The 20,132-nt window shown below is 42.1% G+C and overlaps 1 protein-coding gene across 3 annotated transcripts; it reads left to right on the forward strand.

The window, feature by feature from the left end:
* The first annotated feature begins 770 nt into the window (after positions 1–770).
* On the forward strand, positions 771–19,083 carry LOC109869016 (dystroglycan). 3 transcript variants are annotated; one of them, XM_020458827.2, is made up of 3 exons: positions 771–1,065; positions 11,163–11,748; positions 14,651–19,083. In XM_020458827.2, exons 2-3 carry the CDS (start codon positions 11,374–11,376, stop codon positions 16,952–16,954), a joined length of 2,679 nt encoding a protein of 892 aa, XP_020314416.1. In that variant the 5' UTR covers positions 771–1,065; positions 11,163–11,373; the 3' UTR covers positions 16,955–19,083. The 3 variants fall into 3 exon arrangements, with proteins under 3 accessions (XP_020314416.1, XP_020314417.1, XP_020314418.1); XM_020458828.2 differs by lacking the exon at positions 771–1,065 and adding an exon at positions 1,212–1,334; XM_020458829.2 differs by lacking the exon at positions 771–1,065 and adding an exon at positions 1,485–1,614.
* Positions 19,084–20,132: the final 1,049 nt, after the last annotated feature.

The raw sequence follows: 20,132 nt of genomic DNA on the forward strand, positions 1-20,132 counted from the left end.
ATTTCATAGATCAATAGATGTATCAAAAAAAGGATATGTATCAAATAATGTTGTACCAGCATATATCTTTTTCTCAGACTATAGTGTTGCAATAATGTTACAAACTTGGTGCTTAAAGGTTGAGGATAATTATTTTCTTTCATGTAGATGCAGTTATAGAATTATGGCCCATTTTACCTAGACCCTGTCAAAAACAAATTAGCAGTGGTGTAAAGTACTTAACTAAAAATACTTTAAAATACTACTTAAATTGTTTTTTGGGGTATCTGTACTTTACTATTTATATTTTTGCCAACTTTTACTTTTACTTCACTACATTCCTAAATAAAATAATGTACCTACTCTTTACATTTTGACAGGAAAATTGTCCAATTCACACACTTATCAAGAGAACATCCCTGGTCATCCCTACTGCCTCTGATCACTCAACAAAAATGCTCCGTTTGTAAATTATGTCTGAGTGTCGGACTGTGCCTCTGGCTATCCGTCAATAAAAAAATATGAAACTTGTCGGGTTTGCTTAATATAAGGATTTTGAAAGGATTTCTACCTTTACTTTTGATAGTTAAGTATATTTAAAACCAAATACTTTTATAATTTTACTCAAGTAGTATTTTACTGGGTGACTTTCACTTGAGTCATTTTATATTAAGGTATATTTACTTTTACTCAAATATGAGAATTTAGTACTTTTTCCACCACTGCAAATTAGGGTGCGAATCTGTAAACGGGAGGAGTTATGTGAGATAGCGAGATTATAACAAACCTGAAGATCCAAGAATAGGGTGGGGGAGAGCAGCAGTGTGGGAGGACTAGGAGACGTGTGAAGTGGCAATCTTTTCCAGCTGATTAACAATGTTGAACATATGTTTAAAAATACCTTGACAACTGAGCTGGATAGCGGTGACTTTTCGGGGTTGGCCTACCAATTTGTCTTTATGTCTAGTGACACTAAACGCGTAAACGATGGCTATTTAGGTTTTTGAGTTTATCGCGGTTTTCTTTTCACACCGATGAGGAACTGAACGGGAGAAAAGAGGAAACATTCTTACCTAAATTAACAAGGTCAGTTTTCATGATTATTTATCTAAATATAATAGCAAGTTCTCTAAATAAACAAAATCAATCCGTTTTTATTATTCATCAGTGTCATTTATTTCCTAAATTGTTAGTCTTTCGTCACCATCCATTCTAAAGACTAGCTAGCACATTCGATTAATCGAGACTAGTTTCTACTGCATCTTCTCGGCGGAAGGTTAACAACAGTGGTCATTCTTCGGTTCTCGTCGTCGACATCTTAAAATAATGGATGGAACGGGAGAAAGGAGGCAAACGTTCGTATTTTTTATTGAATCGATTGTCTGTTTTTAATAACCAACTTCGCTAGCTACATTGAGCAAGGTAGGGTTTTAGTGCAGCTCTAGCCTAGATCGAACACACGACTAGCTAAAACCGCGAGTCCTTTCCGCGTACGGTTAGAACAGGTGCATCTCGCTCGAGCGCTGTGATGGTCGTGTCGACTTGCGGTTCTTGGCATATTTGTTACCAAAACAATCCGTTCGTGTTAAAAAATGTATCATCACTGTTGGAAGGATTGCATTGCGATTGATGTTTGTAAGTGTCTGTAATATGTTGGAAGTCTAATAAAGCTAGCTAGCAATGGCCTGCTTCTCTAACGTTATCTCACTAGCTACTTAGCTTGCTGTAGCTAGCTAGTTAGCATACCACCCGAAACGGGGCAGGCAGGGCCCTCCTTGTAATGGAATGACAGAATGCCTATTATCTCTTTGTATCCGGACTTTTTCGATAATTCCAGGTTTAATTATTTATTCTGCTAACATTCTAGCTCACATAATTTAGTAGCTAGCTATGTTTGTTTGCCAGTGCTGTGAATATTGTCTGTCTTCACGGCAGCTATGGCGAATATTAATATATTTTTAGCGCTCATATTTTAAATACAGGGAACCTTTATTACTTTGAGGTAGCTACGCTAGCATGTAACGTTAAGTAACTAGTTAGTAGTACTAGACTACGTTACATTGTCTCATCTTGCTACTGTTGATCATTTGGCTTTAAGACCTGACTAACTAAATTAGTTCTCTCAACTTCCCTTTCCATATTGGCTACTGACTACCGTCTTATAATTTGAATCACATTAAATTGCAGCTTGATTGGATTTCACAGCAACATTAGCTAAAAAAAACATTTCCCTCTTACACTTAAGTTAGTTAGCCTACATATCCTTATACGAAGGTCAACATTTGAATAGCCTACTTACTAGCTAGCTAAGTTACTTTCAGCTATGTTGTTCAGTGGTTGGGGTATACTGGGTAACAGAGGGAACATCCAATCGTCTGAGATTGCAAGGCAAGCTTGTCTTGTTGAAATGTTTAATATTCAGATCATGTACTATCCAGTGGCTGCTTTGGTGGACGTTGGATACGTCAATTCAATTTGCTCTGAATGCCACTGCATTTGAGGCCTAATTATTTTGGATGGTTTCAAGTTATTTCCACTGCAAATGATTGTGAAGAGGAATTACGGATATAATTTCATGTAAACTTTTCCTCTTTAGTTGGAACTGGATGGCCCAGACATCCTTTCTACATGGGGATGTACACGGCTATATTATTCTGACTGTAAATATGGTAGGAAATTGTCAGCATGGTAACATTTGCTTTAATTTTCACAAGGCTTTGAAGGCCTAACATAATGTGCTCTGTCACACTGCGTTTTTCAATTTATAAAAAATGTCATTTTAGTTTGAAGTTAGTTGAACCAATTATTCTGTTTTTATATTGTGTGAGGAGTTGAGATATAGTAGCTGTTCGGTTGTGATTTAGGCTACTGACAGACCTTCCCAAAATAAAAATGTTCCCTAATTGCAACCTTACCAAACTTAACTTTGCATTGTTATAAGTATCAATTTTACAAAGAGTTTGTTTGTTTGGTGCTCTTTGGCTTTTTGTTGAATTTAAAGCACCTGCTGTTTAACAGATTTCCAAGACTGTGCTAACTGAGGCTTCCAACTAGGGTTTATGTCAAAGATCTTTGTTCTCAGGGATGGCACGACTGTTGGGTATAGGCTACAACGGAAATGTCACAATCTACTGACAAGTCTTCACCATTTAAACTAACGTCTCAGACTCCTTAAGAAATCCACTGCTTTTGTTTGTTTCGTTGCATCATATTCCTTCTTGCTATTGCACTGTATGTAGCTAGGTATGGCGCGAACAGAAACACATCAAATACTTTGTTTGTTTGGGAAATGGGCCTTGAAATGAATCCTTGGTTTGAACACATGATTGAATAATGTTCAGGAAATTGGAACATAATAGAATCTAGGCCACAGTGAGTAGCGTGCTCACTTTGATGCACACTGTCGCGCAAATAGCTTTTTTTGCTATAAACACTTTTATGTAAACATGGCAGGTTTTACTTGTTTGTGCTGTTACATAATAAGTAGAGGGAAAGTGAATTGGATGATAGAGCCTAGCAGTCCATTATGTAGGCCTGTTTTTTTTTTTGTGGACTTCACCAGCCTCTTCTAATATAGGCCATCCCCTGCCAGTTTGCCAGCTTGGCTGTGTCTGTCTCAAGGAGGCAGCTATAGAAAGTGTGACTGACTGTACAGTGTTTTCTATTCAGACTGCTCTGAGTCAGGGGCTCCTAGCGGAAGGGAGGAGAGAGCCTCATGCAAGGAGGGAGAGTGCATACCATAGAATTGTCTCTGGTAGTGGTTTGATTGGGATCTCTGATCTAACCTACATCTGCATGTCTCAGAGTTATGGAATAAGTCATCAGAGCAGACTCTGGTTTTAGGTGAAACGAGGATGACTAACTAGTTCAGAGTATTAAGCTACACCTGTCATGGTTTACAGCTTCAGAAAGGTTGGGTAGTGAACCTAAACACCATAGAAACATCTACTGGTCAAACAAATGGTTAAATTATCTCACGTTGAAAAGCAGATGACTGACTACTCAGCCAAAGAGGGATTTAAGAACTTGCCAATTGTACAATTGCTTCAAATTAGGCAACATCAGCAATTGTGTAGCTGCCCTTGCAGCAGTAAATATATATATATTTTTAAAGCCATGCATTCAAGATGGTGTGTGCCTGCCTACATCCAGCATTGCAGATTATATGCAGGATAGTGCCGAGCAAAGGAACCCTGTGGATGGGGCTTAATGGAACATTCCCTCTTACCCAGCTGGTGATCTAGTCATAACAATCTCCTTCTACAGCAAAAACGTCAGTGCTTTCTGTTGTCAATGGATCACTCTACAGAAACAGGTAGACCATCTCTTTAAAATTTAGAAAGTATGTAAATGGGGCATAACTGACATTTAAAAGTCTGAAATATAGAGCGTCCTGAGTGGTGCAGCAGTCTAAGGCACTGCATTGCAAGTGCTTGAGGCGTCACTACAGACCCGCGTTCGTTCCCAGGCTGTCGCAACTGGCCGTGAACGGGAGTCCCATAAGGCTGCGCACAATTGGCCCAGCGTTAGGGGAGGGATTGGCCGGGTGTGCTTTACTTGGCCACCCCTTGTGGTGGCCCAGGTGCCTGCAGGCTGACTTCGATTGTCAGTTGAACAGTGTTTCCTCCGACATATTGGTGCGGCTGGCTTCCGGGTTAAGCAGGCGGGTGTTAACCTGTCGTGACCCCATCCCGTGAACGGGACCGTTGTCATCATCTGACACTAATTAGCATAACGTAACGGACATAAATCTTCCTATTCATGAAAATCACAAGTGAAATATTTTGGAACACAGCTTAGCCTTTTGTTAATCACCTTGTCATCTCAGATTTTCAAAATATGCTTTACAGCCAACGCTAGACAAGCATTTGTGTAAGTTTATCATAGCCTATCATAGCATTATGCCTTGCTAGCAGCAGGCAACCTGGTCACGGAAATCAGAAAAGCAATCAAATTAAATCGTTTACCTTTGGATGTTTTCACTCACGGAACTCCCAGGTAGACAGCCAAAGGCCATTTTTTTCCCCAAATATTATTTTTGTAGGCGAAATAGCTCTGTTTGTTTTTCACGTTTGGCTGAGAAATCGCCCGGAAATTGCGGTCACCACAACTCCGAAAAATATTCAAAATTAGCTCCATAATATCGACAGAAACATTGCAAACGTTAGATAATATATCCGTCGGGACAATTCGTTTTCCACTAGGACCGATTGGAGTAATGGCTACCTCTGTATTTTACGCGAGAATCTCTCTCGGAGCCACCATGTGACCACTTACGCAATGTGGCCGCCTACGGCTATTCAACAGAAATGCGTAAAACTACGTCACAATGCTGTAGACACCTTGGGGAATACGTAGAAAGCGTAAGCTCGTTGATGGTACATTCAAAGCTGAATAGGGAGTCATTGGAACGCAGCGATTTTCAAAACCTGGGGCACTTCCGGATTGGATTTCTCAGGCCTTTGCCTACAACATCAGTTCTGTTATACTCACAGACAATATCTTTACAGTTTTGGAAGCGTTAGTGTTTTCTATCCAAAGCTGTCAATTATATGCATATTCTAGCATCTTTTCCTGACAAAATATCCCCTTTAAAACGGGAACGTTTTTTTCTCCAAAAATGAAAATGCTGCCCCCTAACACCAAGAGGTTAAGAAGCGTCGTTTGGCGGGTCATGTTTCGGAGGATGCGTGACTTGACCTTCACCTCTCCCGAGCCCGTTGGAGTTGCAGCGATGAGACAAGATCGCAATTGGATATCATGAAAAGGGGGGTAAAATTAAAGATCCAGTCCATTTTAAAAATGTGTCCCCTTACACTTCATTGTTGTGATGCAAAAATTCAAGCAAAATGCATAGTTTTGCAGCGATGAGACCAGATTGAAATTGGGAGGAAAAAGAGGGTAAAAAAAACAACTGAAATATTGAATGAATAGGCCTAAACTTTAAATTCCCCACTCAAACGATCGACTGAGTCGCTATGAGTGAAGGCTCCCTTGGAAAACACTTAGCCCTAACTTTAGACGATTTGCTGACTTTGCATCTAAGTTGAGGTTCTGCAGTCGATCACTTCTGATCTCGAAAGCAATGTGATGACGGGGTTTGGCTTCTGAGCAGCTTTAGCCAGGCCGGCGGAGCAGAGTGAACAGACCAGGGATCCTGACCCTCCCTTCTCTCTTTTAGTTTCTTTACAGAGGCTGAATGATGTTGGCATGTGTTTTTAAAAGGGGAGAGAAAATGCTTAGATCCATTTGTATGTTAAGCCTTATCAGTTGCCTTTGGGGTTTGATGAAGGCAGAATGACTATTGTAGTGTCAGACAGACCAAAGGGGAATCAAAGCTGTGCTTGTCTGTGGTGCTGAACTTTCTCATCCCCTTTTAATTGGCTTTTCCGAAAGGTACTGTAAGGGCAGGCTTTTAAAGATCCCTCTGTATAGGGTTGCACATTTTGGAGAATATTCAGAGGTGGAAACTTTCCGTGGGAATTAATATTAATACCATTTTAAATGTAGATGTTTTGGTGACAGAAACAATAACCATAAGTAGACATTACAAATGATTAAATCCTTCCAATAGAAATAAAAAAAAAACACAATTTAGTTACCAATTGAACTTTAATTAAATGAGTTGACTCTTCACATGGGATGATTTCACTGAACAACAAAAGAAAAGGAATATTGAATGATCCCCAATGAGCCATCGCGTCTCCCAAAAACGTTTTCAACATCTGTAAAATGATAGTCTAGAAACTAACTATTTGGTTGTCTATTTGGTTGTCTTCCTCTCAGGCTTCCATGTCTTCAGACTCTGAGGCCTCAAATTAACTGTCACTTTCCAACCTGGTTGAGGATGGCTCATCAGGCTCAAATTTGTCCTGATGGCCACCAATTTTTCAACTCTTGTATTGGTCAGCCTGTTGCGTGCTTTGGTGTGTGTGTTCCCAAACAAGGACCAGTTGCACTTTGAGGCGGCTGATGTTGGTGAGATTTGGAGGAGGATGATGGAGGAAAGAGCCTCAGATCCACAAAGTCCCTTCCAACAGGTGGCTGATGAGATGTTGGCACGAGTGCCGTATTGCATCTCCATCCCAAAGCTCTTGCTTGGAAGTGTACATCGCCAGACTGCCAAGAATCTTGCCCTCATCCAGGCCAAGTTGGCGCGACACGGTAGTGATGACACCATAGGCCTTATTGATCTCTGCACCAGACAGGACGCTCTTGCCAGCATACTTGGGTTCCAACATGTACGCTGCGGTGTGTATGGGCTTCAGGCAGAAGTCTTCACGCTTTTTCATGTATTTCAGAACTGCAGTTTCCTGTGTCAACAGTGAAGTGGTCAGGGCGGTACGGATTTCTTCTCTTACATCTGCAAGCATAGTCTGAGCATCAGACAGGATGGCATTGTCTCCCTCAATCCGTGCAATGGCTACTGCTATAGGTTTCAGGCTGCTTACCCCTCTCTCCCAAAATACATCATCCAGAAGGATCCTCTTGATGGGGCTGTCCATATTGGCATACTGTGATATGGCCATTTCTTGGCGAGACTCCTTCCCCTCCAGGAGACTGTCAAACACCCCATAGGGTGTTGCTGGGCAGCTTCAATGTGGTGCTCTTATTCTTCACTTTGCTTGGTGAGGTAGACTGCTACTATAACTTGGTGACCCTTTACATACCTTACCATATCCTTGGCTCTCTTGTAGAGTCTATCCATTGTTTTCAGTGCCATGTCCTTGAGGAGCAGATTCAATGCATGAGCAGCACAGCCAATGGGTGTGATGTGAGGGTAGGACTCCTCCACTTTAGACCAAGCAGTCTTCATGTTTGCAGCATTGTCTGTCACCAGTGCAGATACCTTCTGTGGTCCAAGGTCATTGAATGACTTCAGCTCATCTCCAATGTAGAGACTGGTGTTTCTGTTGTCCCTTGTCTGTGCTCCTGTAGAATACTGGCTGAGGGGTGGAGATGATGTAGTTAATTATTCCTTGCCCACGAGCATTTGACCACCCATCAGAGATGATTGCAATAGTCTGCTTTCTCTGCTTTGCTTGACCTTCACTTGAACTCTGTTAAACTCTGCATCTAGCAACTTAGTAAAGAAAGCATGTCTGGTTGGAGGGGTGTATGCTGGGCAAAGAACATTCAAAAATCTCCTCCAATACACAGCCTGTGCGCATCAGAGGTGAACCAGTTGCATACACAGCTCGAGCAAGACATTCATCAGCATTTTTCTGACTACGTTCCTCTCTAGCTGTTGCTATCGATAAGGTGTCTGGTTCATCATTTTCACCTCAAATAGAAGTAGAGGGACTTTTGTCAGAGGTTGAGTGCTGAGGGAACTTTATGCACTTGGCCAGGTTCTGCATCTTTGTTGCATTCTTCACATATGATTTGGCACAGTATTTGCAAATGTATACCTTTATTAGCAGCAGTGAAATGTCGCCACACATCAGATAGTGCCTGTAGCATTTTCATGTGAAGATTTTTTTAAAGAACATACAATGATAAAGACAGATGTTTAATCTAACTGCTTAACTAACTCCTTTTGTAAGGTAAATGTTTTAACATGTATGGAAACAGGTGATTTAACACTCTTTAAGCAAGCTCAAGCAAGCTAAAACCCACATGAATAGCAAAAACTAGCAGAAATTGAGTTAGAAGTGATTTAAACACACTTTTCTGGAGGCTTCTATTTACTACTTAACAACAAATCATGTATGTCATATAAAATATATTCACCCCACCCAGTATTGTAATCCAAACTTATCAGAAAGCATGTAGTCCTTTGCTCAGACAGTGTAGTAGTGTGTGCTCAATAGCATCTCATTAGTGTGCAAGATCTTGAGAATCAGCTGTACATGTGATGGAAGAATGCACTGTGATGCATGCACTGTGCATGCATCAATTCCATTGAATTGGGGATAGTTTAGCCAAAATATGCTACAATACCTAGAATTGCCTTGTGTATCCCACAAAGGTTCACTGTTTATAATAGAGTTCGACCGATTTAATCGGAATGGCTTATTAATTAGGGCCGATTTCAAGTTTTCATAACAATCGGTAATCTGCATTTTTGTACACTGATTATGGCTGATTACTTTGCACTCCACGAGGAGACTGCATGGCAGGCTGACTACCTGTTACGCGAGTGCAGTAAGGAGCCACGGTAAGTTGCTAGTTAGCATTAAACTTATCATATAAAAAAAATATATATATCTTAACATAATCACTAGTTAACTACACATGGTTGATATTACTAGTTTATCTACTTAGTAGTCTGCGTTGCATATAATCGATACGGTGCCTGTTAATTTATCATCGAATCACAGCCTACTTCACCAAACGGGTGATTTAACAAGTGCATTTGTGAAAAAAGCCCTGTCGTTGCACCAATGTGTACCTAACCATAAACATCAATGCCTTTCTTTAAAATCAATACACAAGTATATATTGTTAAACCTGCAACCAGAGTCAGGGTATATGCAGCAGTTTGGGCTGCATGGCTCATTGCAAACTGTGTGAAGACTATTTCTTCACACAGGCAGAAGCAGATAGGCAGCAGCAGGCTCGTAAGCATTCATTCTAACAGCACATTCCTGCATTTGCCAACAGCTCTTCGCAGTGCTTCAAGCATTGCGCTGTTTATGACTTCAAGCCTATCAACTCCCGATATTAGGCTGGCAATACTATAGTGCCTATAAGAACATCCAAAAGGCAAAGGTATATGAAATACAAATGGTATAGAGAGAAATAGTGCTATAATAACTACAACCTAAAACTTCTTACCTGGGAATATTGAAGACTCATGTTAAAAGGAACCACCAGCTTTCATATGTTCTGAGCAAGGAACATAAATGGTAGCTTTTTTTTAATGGCAAATATTGCACTTTTACTTTCTTCTCCAACACTTAGTCTTTGCATTATTTAAACGAAGTTGAGTTCATAATTTATTTGAGACTAAATTGATTTTATTGATGTATTATATTAAGTTAAAATAAATGTTAATTCAGTATTGTTGCAATTGTCATTATTATACATGCATGCATGCATACATACATACATCGGCCGATATAAAAATAAGAATAAAAAAAAATTGAAAAAAAAAAAAATACAAAATCGGTATCGGCTATTTTTGGTCCTCCAATAATCGGTATCGGTGTTGAAAAATCGTAATCGGTCGACCTCTAGGTTATAAGCAAACTTTAAAAATGAATTTAAGCCCGGGAATGTTTCTTAACTTCCCATGGAAAAAGTCTGGAAATTTACCGGAAAGTTTCCAACCCATTGCAATCCTACCTCTGAATAAGTTCACGCTGAACACAACTGAATGGAGAAAATGAGACTTATAGGAACAGTACAACCATGCAATAACAGCTGCCAGTTGTAAATAGGAATTTTCCTCTTTAGGCAATATAAATGCTCATTTCCATTCAAATTCTCTTGTGAAAAATGGTATGTTATAGGCTGTGACGTCAGCTCATCAGGACTGTTTGCTTGGCATTAGGATTCCAGGCGATTGGCCGACCCTGGACTGCCCGTCTCTCAGCGTTACAGAATTGGGGTTGGCTGGGTCAGCACAGTGGAGGCTCTAATTCCCACCCCCAGGGCACCTAATTAAAACTTACAACCAAGACAAACGACCTTTGACTCTGTCTGCCATCTCGTGAGAACTGCTATTCTGAAAACTCCATGACATGCGAAGAGATCAGTGGGAGATCAACATACCCTCTTAGCAAATAATTATGGCACTGTCTGTATCGGAATACTACTTCATGCTTGGTCTTCTGTATCAAAGCCTGTTTTTAGATTCTGCTTGTTCGTTTAGTCAGGCCTCCCACTAGATTGCTAGTTCATAACTGCTCTGATAAAGGCAACAAAACAAAAGTCTCTATCCTGGGAATGCAAAATGTTTTTAGCACTCAGTTTTGCCCCAGTTTTGTTTTGTCATTGTTATGTTCACCCACTTCATGGACTATTGCATTGAAATATTGTTAGTTAACTCTTTTGCGCTCAATATTTTGCAAAACCCAACATAATGTGTGCAGAGAATTTCTTTGTTATTATACAGTATTGAAAAATGGACTTGCCCGCACAAGCTTGAGAGGTCTTTTTTGGAGGCAAATAACACTTGATGAGTTTATTAATAAAAAAAATGATATCAGGTTCTTACAGTGGTTCTTTCTTTGCAGTGGCTGACTAACATGGCTGACTAACTACCTGCCACAGACTCTCTTCATGGATAACAGAGGAAGACGACAAAGGAAACACAAAATAAAACCTTATTAATTATCAACAAAGACAAACATCCAGGGGAACCAACCCACCACTATCGTCCCATCACTCTGACTTCCAGTGCATGTTGTCCTAAGGAGGAGGCGGGGAACACATAGGCCTACCACTATGCACTGTAAACAGAGAGGTTGGGACTGTGGAAGTGTGGGAAGAACCAGACCTCCCCCAGGCAGGACTATCCCCCTGGTGCTGGGGCTACTGGTGGCCTTGGTCCAGGGCAGTGTGCCTGGGAGACCACTGGTGGAGGGCCTGGGGGAGATGTTGTCGGTGGACCTGGAAGCCTCCATGCACTCCTCTGTCCTCTCTGACCTGCAGACTGCATCCTCTGTAGCCACAGAGGGACCTCTCACGGGTATCCCAGAATCCCTGGCTGCAGTCACAGAGGTGGCCCCTGCAGGAATCCCTGACTCTTCAGCGGTGGTGGGCCAGGGGTTCCAGTTGAGGATCCCGCCCAGGGGGAAGAATGGCAGTTGCAATGTTAAGGTAAGCGTTGTCATGACTAGGACGTTACTGCTGATTGAATATAGTGACCCTCCCCACACACTGGTGGTGGATCTAATGGTGATAATCAAACCACCGCTGTAATGTCCATATGAACACTGATAGTAATAATTAGGGCTGATCCCAATTACTCGACTGGTCGATTGTTTGGTCGTTAAGCTATCAGTCGACCAAGATTGTTTTAGTCGAGCAGTAACACCAATATATATTTGGCCCATATCGGTGAACTAATCCATTGCGGAGGCATAGACTAAAAGCTCATTTATGCTTGATCCGGAAATGTGGTAGGAGGCTCCATGTGGAGGGTGGGGAAAATGTGGTAGGAGGCTCCCAAATATCGTAGCAATGCAGAAGACTCTGTATAGCTCAATGCATTTGAAAAATCTTTCCAGCTCTCTCCCTTTTGATAACCACTCAGCGTGAAAGGGAAAAATGTCATGCTGTCTGATCCAATGGAATTGCCATAAGAAATAATGGGGTAGCACTATTTTATCAGTGCTTGACTTGGACTGAAGTAGGTTCCGGTACTCATTTTGGGTGCCGGTACTGTTTATATTTAGGTGCAGGAGCTCCACAATACTTTTGAGCTAGTATTCTATAAGAGGAACAGGAGCTCAAGCAGTAGAACATTTGATGTGCTGGTACTCTGCTCCAGTGAGTTCTTGCCCAAGTCAAGCACTGGTTCTTATCCCTTGCGCAAATAACCTACAGTTTTCTTTCCTGACCTCACTGGTGGAGAAACTGAGGGCCAAGAATATATTATGCAATGTTGCAAGTTTGCTAGTGCAAGCGTCGGGCTGGACCCAAGTTAATAGTTGATTACAGTGCTTCAAGTTCCTTGCTGACAGGCTCGTCATAGCCAATGTGATTTATTGGATATTTATTTGTATCTGAACATTTTCTACCTGCAGGCTGCAATGTTTTTATTTGTTGGCTTTATGTAGGCTATTTTTACATAGTTGGCAATAGAAGTTACTTTTTAGGTTCATAATTTTCTGTGCTGAAGGAGTGAAGTTTGTATTTTACCGACATTAGGAAACCTGGTTATCGGTTTTGATTGAACAGCACTCTCTAGAACGGACCTTTTTATGTACCGTTGTATTTCAATGAAAAGGTCATGTATGATGTCCTGAATGCGATCGTGCCATTGAATACATGTATGCAATTTAACTTTGATGTTAAGCTGCTCAGATGTTTGACTTCCTTTATATGATGTAATATGCCATATGTAGGGTTACAAAATTCCTGAAACTTTCAATAAATTCCCTGGTTTTCCAGAAATCCTTGTTGGAGGATTCACAGAATGAGGAAATCTAGAATCCTCCAACCAGGATTTCTGGAGAAAAAAAGTGAATTTATTGAAAGTTCCTGTCATTTTGCAATCCAAGTTACATTAGGAACACCTGCTCTTTCCATGACCTAGACAGACCAGATGAATCCAGGTGAAGGCTATGAACCCTTATTGATATCACTTGTTAAATCCACTTCAATCATTGTAGATGACTAGGAGGAGACAGATTAAAGAAGGATTTTTAAGCTTTGAGACATGTCTTGTGAGCCATTCAGAGGGTGAATGGGCAAGACAAAATATGTAAGTGCCTTTGCACAGGGTATGGCATGTGCCAGGCACATCAGTTTGAGTGGTTCGAGACTAACCCTGCTAGGTTTTTCATGCTCAGTTTCCCGTGTGTATCAAGAATGATCCACCACCCAAAAGACATCCAGCCAACTTGACATAACTGTGGGAAGCATTGGAGTCAACATGGGCCAGCATCTCTGTGGAATGCTTTCGACACCTTGTAGAGTCACCTTGTGGAGTAGCACCCCCTTTTGAACAGCCTTAATTCATTGGGGCATGATGAATTAAGGCTGTTCAAAAGGGGGTGCTACTCCATATTAGGAAGGTGTTCTTAAAGTTTTGTACACTCGGTGTATAACATTCAACTTGTCACTCTGTATGCTCCTATACCTCATTTCTGTAATCCTTTGTGCCCAGCGCTTGATCACAATAGTGCCTTTTTCAGTCTTCCTGTCCATGTTGAAATAGCAATGTGAGGTTACCTTGCACATAACAGACATCTCTCATTCTCTTTGGATTTTGGGAACAGTTATTACAGCTGAACAGAAAATTGCCTTCAATCTGTGTGGATGGAGAATGGAGGAAACAAAGCCATTTTGGGCAGCATTGTAGTCCTTCCCAATAGGCTTAACTTTACATAACCCCAACCCTTTCATTCTCTTCTATTTCCTATTCAGTTTTTACTCCCCAAGCTCGTATGGACATTTTGAACCCTTCTGCAATGATTTCTATTGGATGTTAAACATACTCTAGGCTAGATAATTCTGTGGCAGCAATTTGTTTAAGCCTTACTCTTCTTAACTAGCCAAATATTTACATATTTGCAATGCTATGTATGGAATGGATATGCATAATATTCATGCCTCAGTACATTCTCTCTCACTGTATCAATGCTAATTTTTATTTGACTGTTGTGCAATTTGTTCCTTGGAGTTTGAATTAGAAGATATTATTTTTCTCTCCTTGTATTATTGGGAATAATATCCGGCCAAATTGTAATGTCTCAAAATGAAGGGGAGATGACTCAGGCGGCTGTCGTTTTGTGAATATGGGCTCACTGGGAGCAGAGCTTCCTGCTCACTTCAACAAGGGTCAGTAGACTTCAGTACAGATGGACGAAATGAGTCAATGAAAAATGTAAGACTGAGTTTTCTACATCAGGTCTGTCTGATATACCCTTAAGATTACTGTACAGTTGGATAGGTTTTTGTCAGGATCGGCCTCTTGTGTGAAACACCCTGTCCTTTCAGAATTTTTTGATCTATGAGCCATAACGTTCCCCTTTCTTCTTCTCTCCTATTGTAGTTAACTGAGTTGGGAAAGGAACGCTTACCCTCCTGGCTGTACTGGGCCACAGGGAGCTGCATCCTACGAGGCCTGGCCCTGGAGCAGGACAGAGGTGTCCACCGTATCTCCCGCTCTGACTCTGAGATGATAAACAGTGGCCATGGCTTGGAAGTCTTCTCTATTGAGGTGCACCCAGAGGAGTGGGCCGACGGTGAGCCGTCCCTGTTGGCTCTCCAGGCTGAGGCCAACAACCTCCAGCCTTTCACCTGTGGCAGCGAGGAGCCCGTCACTGTTCTCACCATCATCCTGGATGCTGACCTCACCAAGATGAACGCTCATCAGAGGGTAGGCCTGCTGGCCAGCATGAAGAAGTTTTCCGGTGTCCCCCTGGAACACATGAGGGTGGTCCCTGTCATTAACAACCGCCTGTTCGACATGTCCGCCTTCATGGCTGGGCCTGGAAATGCCAAGAAGGTGGTGGAGAATGGGGCCCTGTTGTCATGGAAGCTGGGCTGCGCCCTGGACCAGTCTAACATTCCGAACATCAACAGTGTCCAATCGCCTGCCAAGGATGGGTCCATGTCATCTAAGCTAGGCTACCCAGTGGTGGGCTGGCACATCGTCAACAAGAAACCCCACTTGGTGAAACGGGTCAGGAGGCAGCTGGGAAACACCCCCACCCCTGTACCTTCCCTGCTCCCCCCAACCACTTACCCTGAGCCCCCTACTCGCATTGTTCCCACCCCCACATCCCCTTCCATCTCCCCAGCCACTGACAGCTCTGCTCCCCCTGTCCGTGGACCCTTGCCCCTGCCGGTGAAGCCCACTAACAGGCTGAGAGATCAGATAGCCCACACTCCTACCATAGGTGCTCCTCAGCCTACTAGGGTTCTGGGCACCACCAGTACCATCCCCATCCAACCTACTATGACCCGGCCTGCTATTCCAGAGGCTACTGCTCTTCCCACCCCACCAAGCACTACTAGAAGGCCAAAGACCTCCACCACCAAGAAAACCAAGAAGGCAAAAACCTCCACTCCTGTGCCCAGAGAACCTAAGACCACCACGGCTAAGCCACCCAGACGCACCACCCCTCTGTCTCCTGTTCCTGACTACAACAACGAGAAGCCCCAGCTACGCAACCCCATCGACGAGGTGAATGCCTGGGTCGGGACCTACTTTGAGGTGAAGATTCCTCCAGATACTTTCTTCGACAAAGAGGACGGCACCACGGACAAGCTGCGTCTGACTTTGAGGAAGAACCACAACGAAGTGGTGAGCGAGACCTCTTGGATCCAGTTTAACAGCACCATCCAGCTCCTGTACGGTCTCCCAGAGAAAGAACACGTAGGCAAACACGAGTACTTTATGCTGGCCACCGACAAGGCAGGCATGAGCACCATAGATGCCTTTGAGGTCCATGTCAACCGTTGGCCGGCCACCGATAAGCCCTCTGTTGTTTTTGCCGCCCGTTTCCATGGTGAACCCAAGACATTGGCCAACAACGTCCACAAAAAGATCCTCCTGACTAAGAAGCTGGCGTATGCACTGGGTGACCGGAACACCAGCACAGTGACCCTGCGGAGTATCACCAAGGGCTCCATTGTGGTGGAGTGGACCAACAACAGCCTCCAGCAGAGCCCCTGTCCCAAGGACCAGATCACCATCCTCAGCAGAAAGATCTCCGACCCCCAGGGCAGGCCCACTCTGGCCTTCTCCAATGCCATGGAGCCAGACTTCAAACCCATCAACATCTCTGTCCGCGGCACCAACAAATGTCAGACCTACATGTTCGTGCCCCCAGGAGAGGTGACCATCCCTGTTCCCCCTCCAGCCACTCCTTCCCCTGGCACTGGTCGTAGCACCAGTGACGATGTTTACCTGCACACAGTTATCCCAGCTGTGGTGGTGGCGGCGCTACTGCTGATTGCCGGCGTCATCGCCATGGTCTGCTACCGCAAGAAGCGCAAGGGAAAGATGAGCATTGAGGAGCAGGCTACCTTCATCAAGAAAGGCGTGCCCATCATTTTTGCAGATGAGCTGGACGACTCCAAGTGTCCCCCTTCCTCCAGTATCCCCCTCATCCTGCATGAGGAGAAGCCACCCCTGCCCCCTCCGGAGTACCCCAACATGGCTGGCCCTCACAGCACCCTGCTCAACCAGGATCTCCTGATGGAGGAGTACTCCATCTACCATGATGATGACCCCAACGCACCCCCCTATCAGCCCCCGCCACCCTTCACTGTCCCCATCGAGGGGAAAGGGTCCCGCCCCAAGAACATGACATCATACAGGTCACCACCTCCCTACGTGCCTCCCTAACGCTTACAAAGCCTTGGCTTTGGGATGGAGGGGGAGCTGTGGTGACCTTTGTTTGAAAACAATTTCCGTAGGGATTTTACACACACTGTACAGTGGGATGGCTTTGACATAGCCGGAGTAGACGACCACGTCTGTATAAGTGACCACTATGGATAACGTACTGTATAAGTCTAACACTGGCACAGGAAAACTGGACAGAGACCGTTTGTAAACGCCAGCTCTCTTTTCTTTTGTTGTCCTTCATAGTTATGCTTTCGACTCTTGCGTAATCTTTATTTTTATTTGTTCTTGCCAAGAATAATAATTTTTATCTTTGAAGATGTACTGTTTCTATTGTATAGAAAATAATGCAAAAGCGAGAGACTGTAGGCTGCAGAGGCCTTGGAGCAAATGTCACCATGACAACAGACTTGTAGGCTATCAATCACAAAGTTCATCTTTATACCAATTACAGTATATCACTTATCGGTCTTTGGGTTAGCTCTAAGATTTTGCTCCTGTTATTTTTAGAAGGTCGTCTAAGACAAAGTCAAACTAGAAACATGAAACCATTGTTTATTTACATCATAACCTTATATTTTATATTCTCCTCTTAATGTTACCCTTTTCTTTCTTTTACGTTTTAAAAATAACAGGTGTAAAACTTTCACTGGTGCAGACGCCTAATAAAACTAGCCCTTTGTGTCTGGCAGAACGGAACATTCTAACTGGTAGCCTAAAAAGGACATTTTGTTTTTTTTAATGCATAATGGGACTGAAATATCCTCTGCTATACAGGTACTGTACTTGGTCAACAAGTAAGTCATAGACTGATAGTGAGTGACCACACTTAATGTAAGGGGATTACAAAACAGGAGTAATAACCACATCAATATACATTGGTGTATTAACTTGCCCCTGAAACAGAGAGATCACTATTCAGTGCCTTTAGAAAGTATTCACACCCCTTGACTCTTTACAGACGGAATTTAAAATAGATTACATTTAGTTTCGCCTGCTTACCCACACTAGCCTATAATGTCAAAGTAGAATTATGCTTTTTCACATTTGTTTAACAAATTAATTAATGAAAAGCTGAAATGTCTTTAAGTATTCAACCTCTTTGTTATGGTAACCCTAAATACGTTCTAGAATGTGCAGTACAGTGAAACTGCAAAAGGCTCTTAGACTTATCCAGAAAGACTCACAGCTGTAATTGCTGACAAAGTTGATTCTAATATGTATTGACTCAGGGGTATGAATTGTTATGTTAAATGTAAGAAATTAGCAAACATCTCTAAAAACATGATTTCACTTTTGTCATTATGGGGTATTGTGTGTAGATGGGTGAAGGGGAAGAGAATCTTTTTAAATTGTAACACAAAATGTGCAATAATGGTATGAATACTTTCTGAAGGCACTGTACTATTCCAGGGTTGCCACAGTAGTGATAAAGCAAAGCATTCCTGTTTTCTTTTTCATCATAATGCTGGGTCAATGAGATGCTGTAACTAGTCAGCAGAGTGAACTGATGGAAGTAAATAATTAGGCTACTAGATTGATCAATTGTTTGTGTTGATGTAAGTTTTGAGGTTCAGGTCTCCCTTGGGCCAGGTCTGTTGCAGAAGAGATTTTATCAGAGAAAATAACCGTAACTTTTATTAAGTAAATGAAATAAGAAAAGTGAGGGAACGTACAGTTCTGCAATATCCGTGCTCTCTGCCTCTATGCTGCTGCACTGCATCGTTAGTCTCTCAGTCATCAGTTGTGAGACAAGTGTATGTACATAATGGTGTGCCTGTGAAACTGAAGATCTCATAACGTTAATGTGTTTTATCAGTAGAGTTATGCTAGTGGGAGGGAAATTTTATTCTACATTTTTTGTCTAGATTTATGATCACAATGTCATAAATTTAAATCATAGTTTGAAGGGGGCAAAAAAAGTTGACTTTCCCATCACTGAAAATATTGCATCCTGTAAAGAATACGATGTGGGAGGAAGACAAGTGAATAATGTACGTTTTCATATCTGATATCACCATAAGGAAAAATGGTTGAGAAAAAAAATCTAATGTTTTTACTGAATTTTTGATACGGTCTCAAATTGTTTTATGAAAATATATTAATAAAGATGTACTACTATTTGTAAAGCCTCAAAGACCCTGTATTTTCCCTTTGGTCACTTTTTCCTCTGAAAAATATATTGTATCACTATTGGATAAGATTTCATCACGTTACCATTTTCTTTTTCACGCTTTGTAAACATTTTCTCACAGTTCATATATTAACACTTCCATGAGATAGGTTAATGTCTAGATTCGTATATATTACAGTATGTGTAAAGACATTTTTACATTGTTTCAGAATGTCCGTCACAATCATGATTGGGATCAATATCTGAGAATCTCTTGCGGTTGAATCAATCAGCCACACATTTCTCGCTCCACAAACTAGCTATCAGTATTTTAAATCATGTCTCATATTACTTTTCATAATCCTAAACATGTGTAGCTACACGTACCATCTGCTCATTTTTGATTAAACTGTGTACCAGTCTTTTTAGCTAATGTTTCATTCCTTGCCACTCCTGTCTTTGGCAAATGACAGGAGTGGAATGATATCTTAAGACTGGTACCCAGGATAGTTGTCAATGGCCTAATACTGCACAACCTCTTATGTTCACATGAACAGGTTACAAATATGTATAATGAAAAATCTGAATCATTTAATCATCACACACATTGAACAAAGATGTGTGTCAATGTGGAGCTACTGTAAACCAGAGGAGCTGTAGCACTTAAAGCCCATATTAAGCTTGCCCTACTTTGGCGGTTTAATTAAACCTGCAGGTCTTTTGTACCTTTAGCACTAAATGTTGTCCTCTTGTGAGAAACCACAAATGGAGTGACCCTGCGGACGTATACTCTGCATTATTCATGACGATGGATTGGAAAGGTCTTTGTATTTGACAAACGCCACTGTTTGAGTGCAAGTCCAATGAGTGATAGATTAGGGCCAGTCAGGCTCTAGCCTTTTGGGGGCTCTAAGCGAGATTTGGTTGGTGGGTCCCCACGCCAAGCAGGCCTAGAAAATGTTTGACCCCCCCCCCTCTTAAGGGTGGAGATTTTTTGCTAATGTTTTAAAGTACATTTCCTGCAATTCTACACATTTAATCATTGGGGCTTAGAGAAAATATCTA

The sequence above is a fragment of the Oncorhynchus kisutch genome, linkage group LG24, assembly GCF_002021735.2.
Source record: "Oncorhynchus kisutch isolate 150728-3 linkage group LG24, Okis_V2, whole genome shotgun sequence".
Classification (NCBI taxonomy): Eukaryota; Metazoa; Chordata; class Actinopteri; order Salmoniformes; family Salmonidae; genus Oncorhynchus; species Oncorhynchus kisutch.

What these genes read in the sequence shown, in the direction of transcription:
- LOC109869016 (XM_020458827.2), top strand. Translation starts at nt 11,374, where the DNA reads ATGCACTGTAAACAGAGAGGTTGGGACTGTGGAAGTGTGGGAAGAACC. An exon ending in ATGGCAGTTGCAATGTTAAG is followed by an intron (nt 11,749 to 14,650) that starts GTAAGCGTTGTC and finishes CTCCTATTGTAG; the next exon opens with TTAACTGAGTTGGGAAAGGA.